Source organism: Gavialis gangeticus, unplaced genomic scaffold (assembly GCF_001723915.1).
Source record: "Gavialis gangeticus isolate Ggan-Ray unplaced genomic scaffold, GavGan_comp1, whole genome shotgun sequence".
NCBI classification, from domain to species: Eukaryota; Metazoa; Chordata; order Crocodylia; family Gavialidae; genus Gavialis; species Gavialis gangeticus.
Genome location: NW_017729025.1, coordinates 9240317 through 9262864, shown reverse-complemented (window position 1 = coordinate 9262864; position 22548 = coordinate 9240317). Strand labels below are relative to the sequence as shown.

Genomic DNA, 22548 nt, shown 5'->3' with positions numbered 1-22548 from the left:
TACACTCCTTCCTATTGCGTGCTTCTCTGAGATCCCACCAGTTCTTTTGTGCAGCTGGATTTGTATTCATCGTACCTTCCCCAAAAAAGCATCTGACTAATCTCATTTGTTTCAATTTTTTTTCATCCAAAGAGTTATTACATTTGAAATTTCTGTTCCTCCCCCTCCATAAAGGAAAGTTTAAGCAGCTACAATTCACAGTGAGATTAAAAAGGAGAGAAGATAAAAAGCAACGTATGGCATATACATGGCATTTCTGTTATCCTAGCATTGGTATGGCATGGACAGGGTCCTTAACTATTTCCTATAGCAGATACGGAAGTCATAGGAGTCTTCTCTGTGCATAATCCTGGTCTGGAGGACTAACCAACTTGTTGTCTGGATGGAGTGATCCTGGTTTGGCCAGCGGGTCAGCTGCTTGGCTCCCTGCAAAACTCTAGAAATCTCACAGTTTAGTTATAAGACCATTATGAGTAGGGTGACCATAATAATTTGAGGGAAATCCAGGACAGGGGGCACCAGGAGGTGGGACTGGGCAGGACAGTGTAGTGTGCATGCGTATGCACACGCGCGCACAGGCACGCACACACGCATACACGTGCACGCACACACACACACACACACACACACACACACACGGCTCCCAAGAGCAGGTCTGCACAGGACACACACCACACACTCATGGCCCCAATCCTGCAGCTCCCGGGAAGGGGCTGGGCAGGTGCCGCACGCCCCACACTCTAGTGTGCAAGCAACTCTGCTTACAGCCCAGCAGAGTCCGGACCAGGGAGCAACCCACTGACTGGGCTCCCTCGAGAAAATTGAAGCAAAAATCCCAGATCGGCCTGAAATAGCTCACACGTGCCCGACTTCTGACTCTGGAACCAGGCAGGTGCAAGCAGATTCCCTCCAATCCGGGACTTTTTCTTCAATTTTCTCTAACTACCAAGACCCTGAGACAGCCTCTGAAATCCAGGACTGCCCTGGCCAATCTGGGACATGTCGTCACCCTAATTACAAGGGAGTTCTTCTCATGACTGAATTCAGGCAGAACTTGCACTAACTGGGACAAGTGCATTCCTTGGTCTGGTGTATAGTGGCCTGAATGGGAAACCTTGCCTGAGCTGCTTATACCTTTCTGCCTGTTCCGGCATTCATAGTATCTATAGTCAGGCTGTAAAGTATTCTAGGTGTGCCCTCCGCCAGGTGTATAATGAGAGCTGGTAGTACCTGGAATGCAATAATTTCCTGCCTCCACAGCTTGACGTAGCAAGTCATGCGCACCCCAGAAGGTCCTCCGGGAGCAATGTTTCCTGTCTTGTACAGGGAGGTGGCTGGAAGTCCTTTTTATTTTGTTTTTGCGGGGAGGATGATTTGTTTCTCTGTGGTTTTGTATGTGAGCAAAGACCAGGGAAAGGAAACTTTGGAAAGGGGCAGTTCCTCTAATTGCATTCTCCTCTGGTGAGAAATGATACTCTGCAAGCTCTTCTTCCTTCTAATTGAAACCTTTGCTGGTGCTAGGATGAGAGGCCCTGTGAAACTTCTGTGCTAGCAGCCTACCCCTTCTGTATGTAACAAGTCCATGCTTTGTAGTGCTGGTAAATTAAGTGCCTGGTCTACGTGAGAAAAATTACCTAGGTAAAACTACATTGGGTCAGGAGGTGATGGCTATACCAGTATAAGCCTTTATGTGGATTTCATAATACCGATTGAACATGTTTTTCAAACCCAAATAAATTGTGCCAGTATAAATGCTTGCAGCAGTATAACAGCTTCAACTTAAACTACCTGAGTATAGTTAAAGTTGCAAAATTAAGCAAGTCTTAAATGAATACCTTAAACTATGCTCAGAAGATTGCCCAATTTTGGCCCTAGGACCTCAGTCTAGCAAGGCACTTAAATACGTGGCATAAAGCTAAGTATATGAATAGTCCCTGTAACTTAAATGAGATGACTTCAGTTCAGTCCGTACCCGTGCTTCATTGTGTGCTTGCTGGGCTGGAACCGCAGAAGGCATCAGACAGTGGATTCCCCAAGCCCGAGCCTCCCCCACGTTGTGTCCCATCCTTGGAAGTTCAAAATCAGGATCTCATCAGGTCTGAACTGCTGTGGCAGGGCAGCCTGTCCGTCACGTCCAGTCTCTCAAAGGCCCTGTGAAGAGCCAGGCTGAAGGTGGATATTAAATACACATTCATTTTTCCTTTCTCCTTTCCCTGGGATAAAATATATGTTCCGTCTTTAGTGCTTTTCCTAATACTTCTGATGCATTTTAAATAGGGGTGCACCAAGAGAGTTTTCTTGGCTGCTACCGATAGCCAATTATATTTACTGGCCACATCAACCAATACTGCTCCAAAAGCTGATTTACAGGAATTCAGCCTAGCAACTTGGAGAGCAGCATCCTGCTGGTAAGTCTGCGGGGAGGGAAGAGGCATGGGGGGGACAGATAGGGGAAGGGGCAGGCACTGCCCAGTCAGGGTGGTGCATGCAACCCTGGGGCAGGGCACGGGACAGAGACCTGATCTGGGTGGCTCATCCGGGGGTCCAGGGGGGTAGGGAGTGGGGTTGGCTTTCTGCCAATGCCTGCACCCCCAGGGGAGGCATGGGGGCATCTGCCTTCCCAGATTTGTACGTGGGGTGGAGGCAGGCTGCCTGCTGCAGGCTTGGGGCCAGGGGCTACACCAGCCTCTTGCCAGCAGTGGGCCATGGCTGCACTCGGAGCAGGTAGCAGCGGGGTAGCTCAGCTGTGTGGGGTGGGCAACGGTGCTGGGAAGAATAGCTACAGGGGGGCTATGGGTAATGTTATGGTAGCTACAGCCCCCTATGCCTCCCCAGCACCGCCCCTGCTCAGGGCACTCCATTCTGCTGCCTTTCTCTTGGGAGCATATGTGCCTTGAGCAGGAGTAGTGCTGGGGAAGGCTTGGGGGTCTATAGCCATCCCTTCCAACGCCGCTGCCTGCCCCGTGCAGCTGAGCCAGCCCTGCCTCCGTCTGCCCCGAGTGCAGCCCCCACACCGGGAAGAGGCTGGTGCAGCCCCTGGCCTAGAGCCTGCAGTGAGCAGCCCGCCTTTGCCCTGCACACAAAGGGGCACATGCCCCCTATGCCTCCCCCTAAGATAAGTGCAGTGGCGGGGAGCCACCCCCACTCCACCGCGACCCCTGGATGAGCCACCCACAACTCCGTCCCGCGTCCTGCCCTGGCGTCTCATTCACTTCCCTGTCTGGGCAGTGCCTGCCCCAGCCCCACTCCCTCCCTCCCTCACCATGGGGGTCTTGATCTGGTTCCCCCCCCCGACTTACTGGCAGGATGCTGCTCTCCAAGGTGCCCGGCTGCATTCCTGGCCGCATGCATGCTGCAGATAGGCGCATGCGTGCAGCATTTATCGGTGACATTATCAGCCATGAGATGGTTTAACTGACAAGATCTGAAGCTCTGTACACTTCAAGGCCAAAGGGGACTACTAGGATCATCTAGTTTGTACAAACAAGGTGCTGTGGAGGAGAGCTGGTTGTGTTTTAAAGAAACTTTACTGAGGGCGCAGGAACAAACCATCCCGATGTGCAAGACGACTAGCAAGTATGGCAGAAGACCAGCTTGGCTTAGCAGGGAATTTTTCAATGAGTTAAAACAAAAAAAGGAAGCTTACAAGTAGAAACTAGGACAAACGACTAGGGAGGAGTATAAGAGCATTGCTTGGGCATGCAGGGATGAAATCAGGAAGGCCAAAGTGCAAGTGGAGTTGCAGCTAGCAAGGAATGTGAAGGCTAACAAGAAGAGTTTCTACAAGTTTGTCAGCAACAAGAGGAAAATCAGGGGAAGTGTGGGTCCCTTACTGAATGGGGGAGGCAATGCACTGATGGGTGATACAGAAAAGGCTGAAGTGCTCAATGTCTTTTTCACCTCCATCTTCACAGGCAAGGTCAGCTCTCAGACTGCTGCACCATGCAGCATGAGCATTCAATAGTGGTGAAAGAACAGGTTAGGGACTGTTTAGAAAAGCTGGAAGTGTACAAGTCCATGGGGTCAGATGTGATGCACCCAAGGGTGTTGAGGGAGTTGGCTGCAGAGCCGCTGGCCATTATCTTTGAAAACTCATTCCTTGAGAAAGCAGGTTCTCAAGGAATCTGTCTCGAAGCACTTGGAAGAAGAGGTGATTAGGAGCAATCAGCATGGATTCACTAAGGCAAGTCATGCCTAACCAACCTGATTGCCTTCTGTGATGAGATGCCTGGTTTGGTGGATGTGGGGAGAGCAGTGGACATGATATATACCTTGAGTTTAGCAAGGTTTTTGATGCTGTCTCCCACAACGTTCTTGCAAACAAGCTAAGAAAGTCCGGGTTGGATGAACAGATTATGTGGTGGACAGAAAACTGGCTGGATCATCAGGCTCAGAGGGTAGTAATCAATGGCTTAATATCTAGCTGGCAGCCAGTATCAAATGCAGTGCCCCAGGAGTCAGTCCTGAGGCCAGTTTTGTTCAATATCTTCAGCAATCTGGAAGACAGCATAGAGCGCACCCTCAGCAAGCTTGCAGATGATACCAAGCTGCGGGGAGTAGCAGATACACTGGAGCATAGAGCTAGGATTCAGAGAGACTTAGACAACTTGGAGGGTTGGACGAAAAGAAATCTCGTGAGGTTCAGCAAGGGCAAGTGTAGGGTCCTGCACTTGGGATGGAAGAATCCCGTGCACTGGGACAGGCTGGGGACCAACTGGCTAAGCAGCCCCTCTGCAGAAAAGGCCTGGGGGTTACAGTAGATAATAAGCTGAATATGAGCCAGCAGTGCGCCCTTGTTGCCAAGAAGGCTAATGCCATACTGGGCAGCATTAGTAGGAGTGTTGCCCCCCCGATGGAGGGAAGTGATTATTTGTCTCTATTCAGCACTTGGGAGGCCACATCTGCAGTACTGAGTCCAGTTTGGTCCCCCCAGTACAGAAGGGATGTGGACAAATTGGAGAGAGTCCAAAGGAGAGCAGCAAAAAAGGTTTGGGGGCTAGGGGACATGACTTATGAAGGAAGACTGGGGGGAACTGGGCTTATTTAGTCTGGAGAAGAAAGAATGGAAAAGGGATTTAATAGCAGGCCTCAACTCCCTGCAGGGGGGCTGCAAAGAGGATGGAGCTGGGCTGTTCTCAGTGGTGGCAGATGACAGATCAAGGAGCAATGGGCTCACGTTGCAGGAAGGGAAGTTTAGGTTGGATATTAGGAAAACATTTTGCACTAGGAGGGTGGTAAAACACTGGGCAGGTTACCCAGAGAGGTGGTGCAGTCTCCATCCTTGGAGGTTTCCAAGACCCGGCTAGACAAAGGTTTGGCTGGGATGACCTAGTTGGGGATGGCCCTGCTTTGAGAATGGGGTTGGGCTAGGTGTGACCTCACTTTCTATGATTCTTTGATTTTAAAGAAAGTAACAGAAAAACGGTGCACAGTGACACATTTTGGCTTTTACATTCGGATGCCTGCTTAGCTTAGAGGCAAGCCAAAGTGAAGAATTTCTCCACAGAAACCTGAAATGTTTCTTGTGGCCCAGAACTTGGTGTACTTTGCATTTTTAAAGTCATTTACAAAGTCATATGACTGTGCATAACCCCAGGAAAACACAATTGAAGCCAGCTTGGGACTGGACATCATAGGAGATGCAGACATTTTACCCGTAAGAAAAGGTGTAGGTATGAGGTGCTTGATCTACTACACCTGTAAGACCATAGCAGATATTAATGTTGATTCAAACTCCATGTTTAGTTTAGATTTTCAAACTAGAAAATAAGAAAACCATTTACAACTGTGGGGAAAATGTAGATTTTTGTGGAAACCGCACTTCTTAATTGTGGGGGAGGGAATCCATTTTGATGGAAAATCCCCAAACGGGTCGAGTTTTCCCATCTTCCATCCTACCTATCATTCTTTGTTTTTTAAAGCCTCATATACATCTATTGAGCTACATTAATACTAACTGCATGCTGTCTTCCATCATGTTTTGCTCGTTTACTCCTCATTTGTGTCTCATTCACCTGCTTGTGCTCAATAATAATGCCTGACAATTTAAAGCTATTTCCCAGCATTGTTGCCAAAATCTGGAAAATGTATAAGAACAGTGCTGGTTTTGTCTTCACTTTCTGAATATCACTTGCTTGTGGCTCTTCATGGCTGATCCACAGTTATTAGTTAGCATCCATAAAACAAGCACGACACTGTTTCTTGGCCATGCCAAGCGGAACTATTAGTACACATGGATGTTATGTACCTCAGCACAGCAGAGACTAATACATGAGACACGGCTGCATGGACCACCTCTTGTCCTGTCTACAGAATACCTGAGCAGCTCCTCCAGTTGTTATGTGGAAGCTGATCCTCTTTTAAACTTTGTTTTCATGTGGTTTAGGAACTGGAATTTAAGAAGGAGTAGCTGGCACCAGTAGCAAGTGTCCTTCTTGTTAGACCACAGTTTGGGATCAGCTATACTATCCCATCTCTTCTGTCCAGGTTTTTCTAGTGTGGCCATCACCATGCGCTTTCCAGCCGGGCTCTAAACAACGTGCCTTGTACCCGTTGTTCTGGGAGGGGGGTTACCTTCTTGCTTCCTCTAGAGAGAAAGTTGGGTGTCGATTATTTTGCAGCTGGAAGGTGTGCTATGTGATTATATTCATAAACAAATGCAAGATTGATATTGTGCAGCTAGAACATGGTGCAGAAGTGCTGAATTGGCCGGTTTTCGCATCCTGTGGGTCTCTTGTTTCACATCACTGAAACAACCCATGGGAAATTACTTTTCTCCTAGACAGTCTACTGGTCCCGCCTACATCTGCACAGCAAGGGGTATTTAAACTGGGTGCGTCCTTTGTGATGTTGAAATATCATGATGTTTAGCAGCTTGTAAAAAAAAAAAAAATTTTTTTTAAATCACCTTTTCTCACTCTGATACAAATGAAAGCCAGCGCGACGACAGCTGGAAATTATTGTGGTTAGTCATTTCTTTGGAGAGCTCTATTTTCAGAATGTCTGTTTTGCAAGGATTATCAACACACACGTGGTGTGAAACTTGTTGTTAAATCAGCAAGGATAAAATTAGTAGTGGACTTTTTTATTTATAGGCCCCGTGTGACAGGCTGACTTGAAGTTCAGTCATTCTCATCAGGAATTCTGCAGTACATTAGGTGATGAACTGATGTGAACTCTCAAGGAAATGCTCCAAGAATATGAAACTAGCTCAGCTCGCAGTGTGTTGACTTTTGTCCTGGTCCCCACCAAGGACTGAACCGGGGCGTTCCAGAGCTAATCTTTAGCCAGCACTAAATGACAGCACACCCTGGCTGGCAAGAGGTGGTTACTGCAATAAGTCTGCAGTCTGGCAGAATATAGGGCAGGGTGACACCTTGGAGACTAACTGGTTCAGTTCCTTCATAGGCAGCAACCTACTTGGTCAGATGCTAAAAGGTAGTTGCTTACAAAAACTCATGCTTTTCTGAACCAGTTAGCCTCTAATGCAGGGGTGGGCAAAATACGGCCCGCGGGCCAGATCCAGCCCACCAGCTGCTTGGATCTGTCCATGGGCAAGTGCCTGCCAATTGATTGTATGCAGCCCTCTGTGCTCTGCATGGGGCTGACCCCTACCCACTCCCACCCTGGGCACCCCATGCCATGCTCCTGCCCGCCGGCCCTGGCCAGTGCACACGGATTCCTGGTGGGGCTGTTCCCGGTGCAGCTGCATCTATTGGATGATTTTAGCAAGTAAAAGCCCGGTGGAGGAAGTCGTCTTATCCCGAAGAACAACCTTGTGATCTCTCTGTTTCTTTCATCTCTTTCAGGTGGATTTAGAGCCAGAGGGGAAAGTGTTTGTGGTAATAACCCTAACAGGAAGCTTCACTGAAGGTAAGGTAAAGGAAATATTTTGGCGGCTTTCCAAAGACGTTTTAAAAAACTCTCTTTACTCAAATGAAGCTGTCGCTCACTAGCCTGCTGTAAATATCATGAATAGTAGTCTTCTTTCTGTAACTCTCGCTTCCTGCTGCGCTCTGAACATTTTTTAAGTGATAAGGGTACTTTTGGAGAGACTCCTGTTAACTGCATAGCATATTCTGAAGTCCATATTGTCTTATATCCTTCTAACTCTGGACCCAGCGAGGTGGTTCATGCCTGATATAGTTATTCTTCCAGGTTATTCTTCACCTGGATTGTTTCATTCACTTCCAATTTCCAATTGGGTACCTTCTGCAGGACAGCGCATGGGGTGTCAGGCACTCGCATTTCTTCTGCACCATCCTCATTTCACAATTATACCCTTCTGCTTGCAAGTGCTTCGCAACATAGCCCTGGAAATTTATAAATCTACGAGCACGATATTTATTTGTCCTTTCCCATCTGATATGAATTGACACCCATGACTGCCCCTTTTGTGTAATGTTTTCAACTGTCCCACTGTTCATTGTGATAACAATGAAAAACCTGCTCAGGTATGGATGTGAGCACAGGTGACTGAGCTGAACAAATATTGAAGTCTGGAATGGCCAACTGGAAAGGATAAAACACCTTTTGAGCATGCTCCAAGTCCCCAATTCAGCCACCCATCTGTATTCATTTAGACTGCTGTATCTAAATAAGCATGTGCTTAAGTCCCAGCAATCTTGATAGGATAAATACGTGAAGGTCCTGGGGCTGATCTCGTATACATTATGCCCATAACCATGTCAGATATAATATTCATAATTACTGTACAGTGATAGTGTGTTATTGGGTTGTTTGCTCTGTGCCTGTCTTGTTCAATAGCAGATCTGTTTTGAGACCAGCAGGAAAGCAGTACAGTGGTTCCAGATGGTAACGTCCTGGTAAACAGGTTGGGAGTCGTTAAGGGATACAGCTGGAACTATGAGCATGGCAGATGCTACTTCTAGGTGCCCATCAGGTTACAAGACTTGTTTTTGACAACATTGTTTTTTGCCAGCTTGATTGGTAGATGACCAGTTGAAATGGCTGAATGTCAAAAACCCTTTTTGTCCAGAGGCTGGGGGCAGTTATTAGGGAACTGTTCAGAGGAAAAGGGGTAAACAGACACCTGGTTGAATGCCATAAGACAGGGGTGGCTAACCTGCAGCACATATGACATAAGTGATATGGGCAGCCTCTGTGGGTGGCACATGGCAGACTGGGGTGGGGACAGGCAGTGCAGTGGCAGATAGAGTAGGAATCAGAAATGGGACCAGCAGATTGGGGAGGGACCACAGAGCAGGAAGCAGATAGGAGAGCAGCTGATCAGGCAGGGGAAGGGAATAAGAGTGGCACTTGGGGAGGGTGCAGGCCTGATTTTTGGCACACCTGCCAAACAAATTGGCCACCACTGTCTTAAGAAGTTACAGCTTCCTGTAGGGATGTGCCGATAGAGATTTTGGAAGCCGATACCAATAGCTGATTTTTAAGGAGGCGTATTGGCTGATACCGATCTGATTTCCGATACATAGCCCGGCAGCTTGGAGAGCTGTGTGCAGCAGGTAAGTCTGTTGTGGTGGAAGGGGAGGGGGGAGGGAAGGGGCATGAGGGGGCAAATGAAGGCCCCTGTGGTGAGGGAGGAGTGGGGCTGGGGCAGGCACTGCCCAGCTGGTTGAGGCGTGGGATGGGGCTGTGGCTCATCTGGGGAGCAGGGAGGGGAGGGCAGCTCCCACCACTGTGCACACCCCAGGAGGGCATGGGGGGCTTGTGCCCCCGGATCTGGGCAGGGCGGGCTGCAGCTATGGGCTGGGTGGTTGTTGGGGTGAGGCTGTGCTCGGGGTAGGCGGTAGCAACGCTGGGAGTGGGGCTACGGGAGTGCTGCAGCCTCCCCAAAATTTGCCGTAGGCCTCCCCACCTGTAGCCCCCTTCCAGCACTGCCACCACCTGCCCCAAGTGTGGTCCTGGCCCAACCCCCCCACCTTCCCAAGCATGAGAAAGAGCCTGGTGCTGCCTCAGCCCCAGCCCCAGCCTGCAAATACAGCCCAGCCCACCCTGCGCAGATCCGTGGGCACACACCCATGCCCTCCTGGGGTGCGCAGAGGCAGGAGCTGCCCCCCACCCCCCGGATGAGCCACGGCTCCATCCTGTGCCTCACCCTGGCATGGCTGGGCAGTGCCTGCCCCAGCCTCAGCCCCATCCCCACTCCCTCCCTCGCCACAGGGGCCTTGATCTGCCCCGCCATGCCCCTTCCCTTCCCCTCGCCTCCCTCCTCCCCTTCCACCACACCAGACTTCCCAGCTGCACACAGCTCTCCAAGCTGCCAGGTTGTGCTCCTCGCCGCGTACGTGCTGTGCTGCAGCTGCACATATGCACAGGGCATTTATCAGCCAAATTATTGGGCACATTGAGCTGATTTACGATACAGTAAATTTTCTTTATATTGGTGCCGATCCGATATCGAACAGGTGTATCGGTCCCCCTCTCCCTTCCTGAGACTCTAGGGGGCTGCTAAGCTTTAAGATGGACGTGTGTCTAGCCTTTCTATCACTGTAACGCCCCGTTTCTCTTATATTTTAAGAAGTTTGCCACATCTCCTTTATTAACCAGAAGTGATAAGGTCCTGGGGGAAAGAGTTGTGGGTGCTGAGCCTAGGCAGGCAGAGTGGGTGAGCACCCTGAACCACACAGTGCTGTATCCTGGGGCTGAGCAAAAATGCTGAACAATCATGGGATGACATGAGGCCTGGCAACACAGGGTTGCCCTCAAAGAGACTAGCCATGGGTCAGAGGTATGCAACTAGGTCTTTAGCTTTAGGAAAAATTAGGCATGTTCCTAAATACCTTTTTGTATAGGGATGGACACAAATGTGCATATTACATTTTTTGCTGAATTGGGACTTAAAACATTTCTAGCACTGGGATGAAGATGTGCTAGCACTGTTACAAATAACTTATCAGGTGCAGTTGGAGGCTGCTGGGATTTTGGACCGAAATGCATATTTTCTCGAAAATATTCAGCTTTACTGTAAGTGTATATTTTTATTCTTGACTACGCAACAGGACAGTCTCTAGCTACTATATCATGTTACAGCTGTTGCTCAGTCCTTCTATTGTTATGTCTGTCCACACCCTGTCCTGCAACAATCGTGAACTGGTTCCCCACCACTGACATTTTGAAACGGTTCAGTTGTTCTGTCTGTCCGTACCCACAGTTGGAGGTGGAAAACTGGTTTCAGTTATAACCCTTCTCTCCTCCTGAGAACTTCTTTTGGGGAGAAGCTTTCCCTGCTTGGCCTAAACCTCAAGTTAAAGATTTTTATATTTTTTTTTAAATGAACAAATTGACCTGGGTTCGAATGTGCGAGATAACAGTAAATCACGTTCTGTTTACAGCAGCAATTCTGCTTCTTGGGCTGAACTTCTGTCAGGTCCTGAGCACCTTTTTGCTAGGTCAGGGGTCAGCAACACCCAGCATACATGCCAGTGTGGCATTCGAAAGTATTTTGCTTGGCCTGGGCACCCCGGGGCGGACGGCGAGGAAGGGGCTGGGGCTGCAGTGCCACAATAAGGATCGGGCTCCTCACAGCTCCCCCACTGTCTGCCCGGAGGCGTGCATGCACCTGACTCTGGATGGACAGTGGGGAAGGGGTTAGGGCTGCTAACCCCTGCCGTCTGCCCCTGGCATGCCAACATCTTACAAGTCAAAGTTGAGGTGTTTTTGTCACTCTGCCCAAAAATGTTGCTGACCCCGGTGGAACACGCTGCCCGCTTGGAGCCTTGGGTGTGGGTTTGAAAGTCCACATCCCAGTTCTCAGTGGGAGCATTTACACTTGGCTGACATTTACTTTTCATAGTCTGGGTCATTGCTTCTTCACACACTGCATCTTGTGTGTTCTTTTCTTCCTGATACCAGGGTTTGCAGCCTGGAGCAGATCTAGATTCAGAGCAGTGTTTCAAGCTCCCTATTCACTTAGATCCAGGTTCCTGTTCCCCAGGCCTTCTGATGCCATGTGTAGTATTATTACCTTGTGTAGCAGGAGGCACTGGTGCTCCTGCTAGCAATGACTGAGAAGCAGCCTGCAAGTGTGCCAGGGGGCAGTTAGGAGTCACGTGGCCTACACTGCCTATTGGGATATAAGCCGAGAGATGGAGCTGGGCAGGCAGTCTAGCCCTGAGAGCCAAGGAGAGAGGAGCTCCTGGGCAGCAGGGCTCCCGGGTAACATCTGAGCTGGGGTAAGGCAACACTGGTGGTTTGTGGAAGGGACTCAGGAGAGGTAAGGAGGGCTCAGAGGGAGAACGGGGCTGGAGGGCCAGGAGAGCAGGTAGGGCCAGGGTGCTTATAGGTCTTACTGGCCTAGGTGCTGGGCCAGGACTCAGAAAGAGCCACGGCTGGAGACTGGCAGGGCTGGAGAGCCCATGGGTCTCAGCTGGCTTAGGATCAGGGCCAGGATCTAAGGAGAAGGACTGAAAGCCAGGAGGACCACACCTGGAGATTGAGGGAACCAGAGTGCCCATAGCTCAGAGAGGGGCTGGTGTAAGGATGAACAGAGCCAGGAGCCCATAGGGGCAGCTATGATTTGAGAAAGACGCATGACATCAGCAAGGCATGGGCACAGGCCTTGGGCAGGATGGAGCCCACGCAGTTAGCCCTTAAGGCAATGAGCACAGACTCTTGCATTCACGAGCGTGCGACGAGGGTTGGGGAGCCCTGGGGCAGCCCCCCCTTTTAAAAAAGGTAAAATTACATCACGGTGTGGCGGATGAGGGGAAGAAGGGGAGATTACCCAAAAAGAGCAAAGTTGAGAAGGGCTGAAGGGGGCACCAGGGGCATCGTGGCCATCCCTGGAGTGGGATCCTGTTACAGCTTGTTATGTGTTGTGCTCAATTCCATTTTTTGCCCCTGTGCCAGGCTGCGCTGGATGAAATACCCCCAGGATTAGACGTGAGGTGGCACCACTGTCGTCCTTCCTCCAGGAGCAGGATCTAGCAGTGAGCCTGTTTAGTAGACGTGCTACCTGGATGCATGTCCAGGGAGCCCAGAGCCTTTCTCAAGCCTAGTTGACAGCTCCTTCAGCCCCTTGTCCTCAGCCTCTATCCTCACTTAGGGAGGGTGACGGCCTGGCTTCTACCTGGGGGTGCCAAGGGCCCTGGCAATACCCGCTCCCCTTTATCTCTTGCCTGGAAAATTTGATTTTCATAATGTATCTCCTCACTTCCCAGGATTATTTATATATAAGTGCAGCTTGTGACAAATTCCTGATTGCCAGCTGTCCATGGGAAATTGCACCTCAAAGAGTGACGGGCTCAGTGGCAGGGCAGCTCTGTCCTCCCGCTCAGTCGGTTTCTGCTGCTTCAGCCCCGACCTGGGTGCCCTTGGAAAATGTTCCAAAGCATCCAAGTCCCCTTTTCAGACAGAGGCGCATCTGAATGTGGGACTCAAACGCTGGCTGCAAACTCGCACAGGCACTTTTGCAAATTTTACTCCTCTGTCAACCTACATGCAGGTTTTGCTAACAAGGATGCCAGCCTTGAGGGGAGCAATGCAGGCACCTTTTTGCCTTCCTCAGCTATTGCTTATCCTCAGCTTGGCATGGGCTTGACTGAACAGTTTAAAAGGCAAAAGTTGTAGGATGCTGGGCTCTTCTAGGGAATTGGACCCATCTGTGACTAACCAGGTGCTTCCCAGCTGCAGGATGGCCTGGGCTCTGTAATCCTGCAGGGACCAGGCTAGGAAGGAGAAGGGAGCAGAGGAGCTTTGCTACGTTGGATGCTGGCCTGCAGGGTGTAATCCTGTGGGAAATGGGCCCCAGATGAGGGGAGGGCACGATTGCAATGTGGAATTAGCATTGCATTGCATTGTTTTGTTTTGCAAAAATAAAACCAAAGCCCTGAAGAAAAACAGCCTGAAAGCCTGCGCCTGCCTGAGCCCCTGGGAGGAACCCACCAGCTTACCGCCCCACCCTATTTGCTGCCGCTGACCTAGCGCATGTGCCTGCTGCTTGTAGGTTTGACAGCAATATCCTCACACCCAAAACCTTCTCCAGGATTTGGGTGGGTTCAGCTTCATTTCCTGCCGGGGCATGCCCAGCAGCAGCATCTTCACATAGGTGGCGAGGCTTCACGTGGACCACCTCCTACACCAGAAGCAGGACAGGTCTGCACGGTGTTTCAAACAGGCTGTTCAGCCCTGCTGAGTGGCAGGACCAGTTAACCTGCCCCCGCGCTAGTTAGCCCGTCTGCAGTACCGTGGGGCTGTAGCTGCGTTACTTCTGGTTTAGGCAGCAGCCCAGGCTGCCTGGTGTATTTGGGGGCATCGCTGCATCTGACAGCAGGTTTGCCCTGTAGACTGGGCTTGAGATGCTTGGAGCAAAATGGCTAAAACTGCATTTTAAAACAGGGGTGGCCAACCTTCCAGCCCTGTGGTCAGGATGAGCGGCATGGGATCGGTCTGTGAGCTGGGTCCTGTGCAGAGTCAGCCTGTTGGCCATCCCAATCCCGCACGCCAAGATCTGGTCGTGGAGGACCCTGTGCTCTGGGGCAGAGCCACCTTGTCTGACCTGCAAGGCTTCCCGTGGACCTGGAAATTTAGCAGCAGGGGAGAAGCCATTAAGGCTGCGGCCGTTCCCCTGCTGCTAAACTTCTGCCCCGGGGGGAGCTCCGTGTGTCATGACAGGTGCTGGGCAGCCTGGTGTGGGGTCACCCAGGGTCAGAAGAAGCAATGAAGATCTGAGATCAGTGTGCAGGGTCCAAGTGTAGGGAAGCCAGGAGATGCGTCTGGGGAACCGTGTCAGAGATCCAGAGCACGGGGTCAGAAGGCAGCTGGGTTGGGGATCAAACCAGAGCTGGGTCAGAGAGACAAAGAGTCAGGCCAGCCTCGGGGTCTGCGGGTGAGCTGGGTTGGGTACTTACAGGATCCGTCAGAGAGCCAGTAGAGGCAGAAGCCAAGGGCAAGGCAGCCGGGGTACAAGCCTGAGCCTTATGGCCCCAACACTTTGCCTTCTGTGTCGGGGGTCTTATGGGATAAGTACCTTGCATTGTGAGGTACTCAGCCACCAGGGGACGGAGCAATGTATAATCACACAAGATTAATTCACGCGATTAACACGGCACGATTAACTTGATGATCTTCCGAGGTCCCTTCCGGCCCTAATGTCTATGAAGTCTGTAGGTAGGACGGGGAGACACGACTTCTGTTCTTGATTCTGAGCCTGAGCTGCTTGGTGAGGTCGACTGAACGACTTGACTCCTCGATCCCTCCCTTTTTCCAGCGGGGCAGTTAGATACTGCTTCCTTCCTGGTGTGATGATATTAGGGCTGTCATATATGAAGTAGAGTGCTTTGCCAGCCCTTCGTTCTGGATGTTGCAGAAGGCCCAGTTGTTAGTGTCAGTATTCAGCCCATTGCAGAATCGCAGCTGCTCATGACAGCGACGTGATCCCTGTCGTTCTTATTCCTCCACTGGTGCTTTTACACCAAGTTCAGGGAATAGTAAAGAAGAACGGCCTTGTAATACAGCACTGGTCTAGGATTAGGACTGCTGGAGTTCATCGCGGGTACAGACAGTCTCTGTGACATTTAGCAAGTTGCTTAATCTCTCTGCTTCTGTTCCTTACTTGGTAAAGTGCGACTAATGTTCCTTTCTCTTACCTCTTCCCCGTTCAGATTAGAAACTTGTGGAAGCTCGGGGCTGTCTCTCATTACTATCCCTAGTGAGAAGGTAATGGTTTAATTTAGAGGTCAGTGACCTATACCCCTCCCCCAGGCTGGATCTGTCCTGGGAAGGTCGGACGTGGTCCCAGGTGATTTGCACCTGCTCTGAACTGCCCACCCTCTCCGCAGCACTGCCCCTGCTCCTGTCTTGTGCCTACAATTATCCTCATTGCAGAGGTCTTGGGTGCTTTCGCTTGCTCTTGCTGCAGACAGCTTGAGCAGGGTGGAGGCAGGGGGAAAGGGGCAGAGATTTGCAGCCAGCAGCAGGGAGCTGAGTCCCGAGCTCCAGCCCCAAGGGAGGAAAGGTGGCTGATCCCTCATTTAGTTGATGGCTCCCTGAGGAGCCTGTCTGGAGGAGGGGGTTATAGGAAGGCAGGGCAGTGACTGTAAGCAGTAGTTTGAGGAAGGCTTTCCACTTGAATTGGGAAACAGAGGACAGCATGAAGGTGTTTGAGAGAAGTGGAGCCAGTGATGACTGCGAGTTGCATTGTTGGGCCATGAAGTTAGGAGGAGCTTTAAAAATGAGAATGAGAAGGTCTAATTTTATATGGTGAAAAGAAGGAAAGGCCACATCCCAGGGAGGTAATCTTAGCAGCATTTTTTTGAATGGGTATGTTGAGAAGCAGGGTGTTTCAGGAAAGCCAGTGGAAGGTCTTGGACACAGGGAAGAGTCAAGGACGATGCTGTAGGCTGCTCTACTCATGGAGCAACTACTGAATGATTATATATACATCTTTTATTATGCCAGAGGGAGAGTGCAGAAGTGATCAGGAACAACTCCAAGCCCTCTCTGTATGGCCCTCTGTCACTGCTAAAAGCTCTGAGCCATTGAGAAGTGGGAACCCATAGGGTCCAGGAGGGAAGCCCTGCTGTAATATGGTATGTCCTCATAAAGCCTTCCTTCAGCCTCCTTTCTTTGCCTTTAATTTTTTTCAAGGACATAACAAAGATGATGAAACCTTATAATCAGATTTCAAAATCAAAACCGATCAGATGAATGGTATTAATGATGCGGAGTCAGTCATTTCAGTGGCATTTTGCAAGCACAGGGGATGGTCTCCAAGTATTTAGTCCCTTGCATAACACACAGCTAGATCTTCCTTGTCACTAATTACTAATTGGGCAGATAGGGCTGTAATTATCCCTTCTGGACAGCAGCATCCTGCTGCAGCGAGTTACATCTGAGTTGGCATGAAGGTGTGTGTGGAAAACATCTTAGGTGCTGGTCTGCACAAATACCCTTCTTCAGGCATATTGAGAGTCTGCTGGTGAATTGTGTGCTGTCCTGGGAGTGCGCAGTTCTACCCAGGAGAGCACACAATTCACCAGCAGACTCTCAATATGCCCAGCGAAGGGTGTTTGTGCCCCAAACCTTGCAAACAACAATTTCCCCAACTATTTAGTTGGTCTAATAAAAAATACCACATCTACCCAAAGGACCTTGTCTTCCTTTGCTCCTCAACAACTCATTATATGTCACATGCAATCAAATTAGCAACAGATAACTCAAGACTGCTTTTATTTTAGGCAGCCCTCTTGGTAGCAGTAAAGGCAAATTCATCTCTCTCTCTCGTGCTAATGCAGCTCAAACCCTTTTGGAAGTCAGTGGATTTTTGCTGGCATTCATCTTGGCCCCAAATTGTTTTGCACTTCTAGAAACCCCTCTAGTATAATAAATGTTTCTGGCCATGTGGGCATTTGCATTTTTCTTTTGTTTGCCACCGATGTAAGTATGTTGCGAGTCTAGGTCTACAGTCCCGCTTTTAGCCTTTCACTCTAGACCAAAGCAGGCAATTATTTTGGGTGGAGGGCCGCTTACTGAGTTTTGGCAAACCATCGAGGGCCGCATGACAGGCAGCCAGGGGCAGATATATATTCATTTTCTAAATTTTTTAGGCGCTCCGCAGGCTGGATAGAATGGCCTGGTGGGCCGCATTTTGCCCACCCCTGCACTAGACCTTATACCGCATTTTTGCACAACCCCTGCCCCCCCACACTCACATAAGGAGGGACCTACTCAAATCACGATTTTGCGATCTTCACAGAAATGGTGAAAAATGGTGGTTTCCATGATTTTGCATGGGATCACCAGAAAAAAAAAAAACCTGACTAAAAATAAAATGCTGGCTCCCCAGGAAGCAGTCTAGCCTCGGCCCAGCCTGGCAGCCCGCTGGTTGGAGGGGAAAGCCAAAGGGAAGGAACCAAGATGGCAGCTGCTCCCTCTGCCACTGGTTGGCTGGGAGGACTGCCTTTTGTGCAGCCACACCCCTCTCTGCCAATCAGCAGTGAGGGGTGGAGCCTCATGAAGGGCAGCCCTGTCTGCCAGTCACTGGTAAGGGGCAGGGTCACATGAAAGGCAACCCTCTCAGCCAATCAGCAGCAAGAGGCAGGGGTGCCGGTGCCCCTTAGCCAATCAGCGGTGGGGGGAGCCACCATGATAAGCCCAGAAAAATGGCTGATGGCACTGCAGATGGCCTGTGAAATTGCCCATCTGCCACCTCAATTTGGGTAGGTCCCTACACATGAGAGATGCCTCATGTTTTTGGAAAGGCAAAATGATAAAAAAGAATTGTCCAGAGTCACGGCTGATGCTGGCAGCATGGACCAGGGCCAGGTATATTTGTCTGCCTCACTTGCCCTCCCCTTCTGGCTCAGCAAAAACCTACAAGTTTAACCCTGTCTCAGCCTCTGCCAAATTGGCAGCAGCTTTTGGCAGAGCAGCTGACTCTGCCTCTCCCCATGTGGCCAGGAGGGAGTCAAACCCTGGCAGCCATGCCAGTGTCCCCATACCTCTCTCTCTCGGCATGGAAATCAGCTTCCTTGTTTAAAACATGGACTCCAGGTTTCAAGGGCTAAATTTTTAAAGAAATGTGCAAGTAAATATGATGCCTCCCTTGTTGAAATTTGCTTTAAAATATTTTGATATGTAAGGCACATAAGAATTATATTTAGCATGTTTGCAAGTCAGTGGGTCAGATTATTATTATTATGTTTTCATATTTAATAGAGGCCTGGCTACTTGCACTGAAGTCCAGTGATTAACCACACAGCCCCCACCCCCCTCGCCTTCAGAGGAGGGGAATTAGATCAATGCTAGATAAGTTTTAAAATACCACCCTTTGTATTACTACTATATTTTCAGACCCTACTTCCTTTATTGAGCAACCCAGTGATAATAATTGGTAGCAACTTGGAGGCAAGTGCTTTTTGCAGCAAGCTCCGAACAAGTGAGACCGACTGAGCAGAGGAGCCCTTGTCTGTTTTCTCTTAGACGCTTCCCCCAAGACAAGTGCTGGTAAGAGTGGCTCATCTGTCCTCTGGCATTAGCCTGCGCTGCTGCATTGAGACATGGAAACACATTTGTTGTCCGGTTATATACATCATTTACGTTAAAAGGACAAACTGGTACATTGGAGGGAAGGAAGAAGGAGACTAAGAACTGAGCCGTGGCCTGTCTCTATTTTTTAACTAAGCTGCTGGAACATGCTTCTTTCTATCTCCTTGCAAAGCTGTTTTGGTGTACGTGATTAGTTTGTACGAACACCCCTCCTGCAGCTTGCACTTCCTGTGTAAACCCACCAGCTCAGAAATAAATAGCTCCTTTACCTCAGACTGTGATCGCCATGTGCTTGAGGCAGAGGCTGCTGACCAAGTTCCCACCTCTGCTGCTAATGTAGCGTGCAGAGCAGCTCGCCACAGTTTCTTGGAGCATCTAACAGTTCACTGTGATGGAAAAAACTGCTATCTTCTCGCGATTCATTAAATTCCTTGGGCTAAAATATATGTGTTTTCATATTCATGTCTGGATTTTTAGAAGTGGCTGCTAATTGGGAACGCCTCTCTTTTTGGGTCTCCAAAGGGCTTGGTTTGCAAAAGGGCTGGGCTCATCTCTTTCCAAAAATTGAGCCCCACATAGTCACTTCCGGTAACTCTTCGCCTGTGGGTGGAAGACCCATCTGAATCGCTGGGAATTGCAGTTGCCTTCATGCATGCTTGGGGCCACCCTGAGCTCGAGAAGAGGTTGGCTTCATTTTAAGCCTTTCTTAGAAATTTAATTTGACTCTTAAGTCCTTCTAAAACAGGGGCAGACAATTATTTTGGGCAGAGGGCCGCTTACTGAGTTTTGGCAAGCCATTGAGGGCTGCATGACAGGCAGCCAGGGGCAGATAAATATTAACTTTCTAAATTTTTTAGGGGCCCTGTGGACCAGATACAACGGCCTGGTGGGCTGCATCCGGCCCACAGGCCTCATTTTGCCCTCCCCTCTTCTAAAACCATTAGCGCTGTCTTTAGTCAGTCTAATTAACTGTATGACATTTCCCAGATTTTATATCCTCTCCTTTGGATCTCTCTTGCCTTCCTGCCCTTACACTGTGACATCTCCAGGGCAAGGGCCCCTCCCTTCTTCAGTGTTGGGAAACCACCTGGTGCACCCTGGGTATTACCACAACCTTGTGGTCTTGCCCTGAAACGATGCTGCCATCGCTCTGTCCTCTCTGCTCCTGTGCATCTCAAAACCATCAAGCAGGGTCTCCCAGCACTTCATATCTCATAGCAGTTGCTTGATGTGGCTTTTGTTGCTCATCTCTCAGGTTCCTTCTTAGTCCACAAGACGTGACGCTGTCCCTCAAGCAATTTGCAGAGGTTGGGCAGCTTAGGCAAATAGTTTTTCAGTCTGTGTCAGTGCCCTCAGCAGTTACCCTATGGTCCAGAGTCAGGAGCAGAAATTCAGACCTCTGTTGCCTCTTCTCCCTCTCTCGAACTGGACGTTGACTTCAGCTGTAAAAGGACAAACCACTAGTTTTCAAGTAGTAAAAAGGCCCACACGCGGTGCGCATTAATTGCTCCAGATTGACTTAAGTTGCATCCCTAGCAGTCAATGAGAGGTCACTGGGACTACTCGAGAGCTTGTAATTATGCACGTGCTTAAGAGCTTTGCTGTATTAAAGCCAGAATGAGCACTGGGTGTGTGGTTAAAGGATAGTATGAAATTCCTGCTTGTTGGCACAGAACTAGCTCAGTCCTCTGCTGTGCTACTTTGCACACAAAGTGCGGTATTGTGCTGCCCAGCTAGACAGACATTCAGTACCTGCCTTGCTGATTATTCCTTTCCATTTTGACCAAGGTTACTGAAAATAACTCAGTGAAATCTTATTAATTAACACCATGAAACAAACCCTGCAGGACAAAAAGTACTTTCCTTTTTAGTGCTTCAGACTCTTTTTAGTTTGCCTATTTTTAAATTGCCACTCAAAATGATAGCTCTGTCTCCCAGCTCCATTCAGTGTCTCCCCCCTTCCCTCCCCACTGTACTTTTAATGGCAGTTTTTGGAGAGGAAAGAGACAAAGACAAATTCAAGTTCTGGGCAGGAAATAGAACAAAGAGACTATTGAAAAGACAAGCCAATTGCCAGTGCAGATTTAGCACCCGCTCCTGAATATTTCATGGCAGTAGGCTCTGCTGTGGCCTGACTTCCAAAGTGTCCAGAAACTCCCTAGTGTGCAACCCTGGAGCCCTAAGCACATCATGCGTTTGGGACCAGACATTAGCAGAGTTGGTTCCTTAGTACCTAGCCAGTCTCTCATTGCTTTTCTTTAAATACTTTATTATTATTCTTTAAAGAAAAAAATGCACCTGCGAAGATTGCAGAGCACTGCTTTCCTGAATCATCAGCATATTTATTTATCATAGTTCAGAGACTACTGCCTCTTAAGCTGACCAGTACTGACTCATTCTTTCCTTGAACTCCCATGTCTGTCTGTAGCTGTCTTGTCTTATACTTCAGTTGGAAGTGCCATGGTATAGGGACATACTTTTTGTTCTAATTTTGTACAGCACCTTGCACATTAGGTGCTCTAGGTCTGGAGCTCCAAGACACCATGGCAGCTGCAGTAGTCATGATAATCATAGGAATGGCTACAAGAAGTAGTGCAGTTTCTCATACACTATCTTAGTCTCCATAAACTTTCATTCAAAAATCAAAGGTATGATGTTTTGAAGTTTGAAATCCTTTCCAGCCCCCTTTTTGGTAGAGGCAATAACTTGACCATTTGTATAAACTTTTGCATACTAATCTCCAAAAGCTCCTGAACATGTTAAATGCTACCCAGCATTAATTACAACTTCTATTGGTTAAGTCATAAAACATAGGAAGGGACCTCAGGAAGACATCTGGTCCCATCCCCTAGTCAAAGTATGATCATCCCTGACTGGCCCACCCCAGTGATATTAAGGCCTTGTTGCATGGTAATTTTAGGTGGCTTCTAGTGCTCTTAACCCCTGGACCAGCTGCATGTTAACACGTTTAAGTGGCTTAAAGCACTCCTTATTCAGTTTAAATTTATGCTACTCCAGGGCAGAATTATCTCCAATCTGCCTAATTTTGTTCCTGTTCCATTACCATGTGGCCACTTCCCACAGCTGTTCCACTTAAGTTGAAGTCCTTCAGCATCTCAGGATGCAGTGGCCCCTCCAGACTCTGGGTGAGCAGAGACACCAGTGTGCAGCAGAGCCAGGCACCGTGCCTCACCTGCCTAGGGACATTAAGGAGAAGCAGCCCTGGAGCACCCAGGAGCCCTGGTGCTTCCCGCTGCTGCTCAGACTGGCTGTGCTCCTGCTGGGGTGGCACAGGGGGTGAACTCCAAAGGAAAAAAAGGGGTTGGGCCCCTTGGAGCTCAGGCAGTGCCCAGCGGGCCAGGAGCCTGGCCAGCAGCGGTGCAGGGGGGAAAGTGGCTGGCAGGCCAGGTGCTGCCTGAGCTCGGAGGGGCCCAATCATTTTTTTTTTTTTTCTGCAGGTGGCCCCCCACAGTGGGCAGAGTGAGAGGATTTTGCCCCATCCTTCACAGCACAAGTGCAGGGAGCCAAGGATACCCTGCCTGGCCACAGTGCAGCCGGTCTGCTAGGAAGCGGCAAACA

At 49.5% G+C, this 22548-nt stretch overlaps 1 protein-coding gene across 2 annotated transcripts in view; it reads left to right on the top strand.

Annotated features, from left to right (window-relative positions):
• PRKCH (protein kinase C eta) overlaps nucleotides 1-22548 on the top strand; it is a 211658-nt gene that overhangs the window by 27736 nt on the left and 161374 nt on the right. For both annotated transcript variants that reach the window (XM_019518374.1, XM_019518373.1), the window contains exon 2: nucleotides 7809-7872. In XM_019518374.1, the coding sequence (XP_019373919.1) occupies nucleotides 7809-7872 (64 nt within the window). The remainder of the gene's footprint in view (nucleotides 1-7808; nucleotides 7873-22548) is intronic.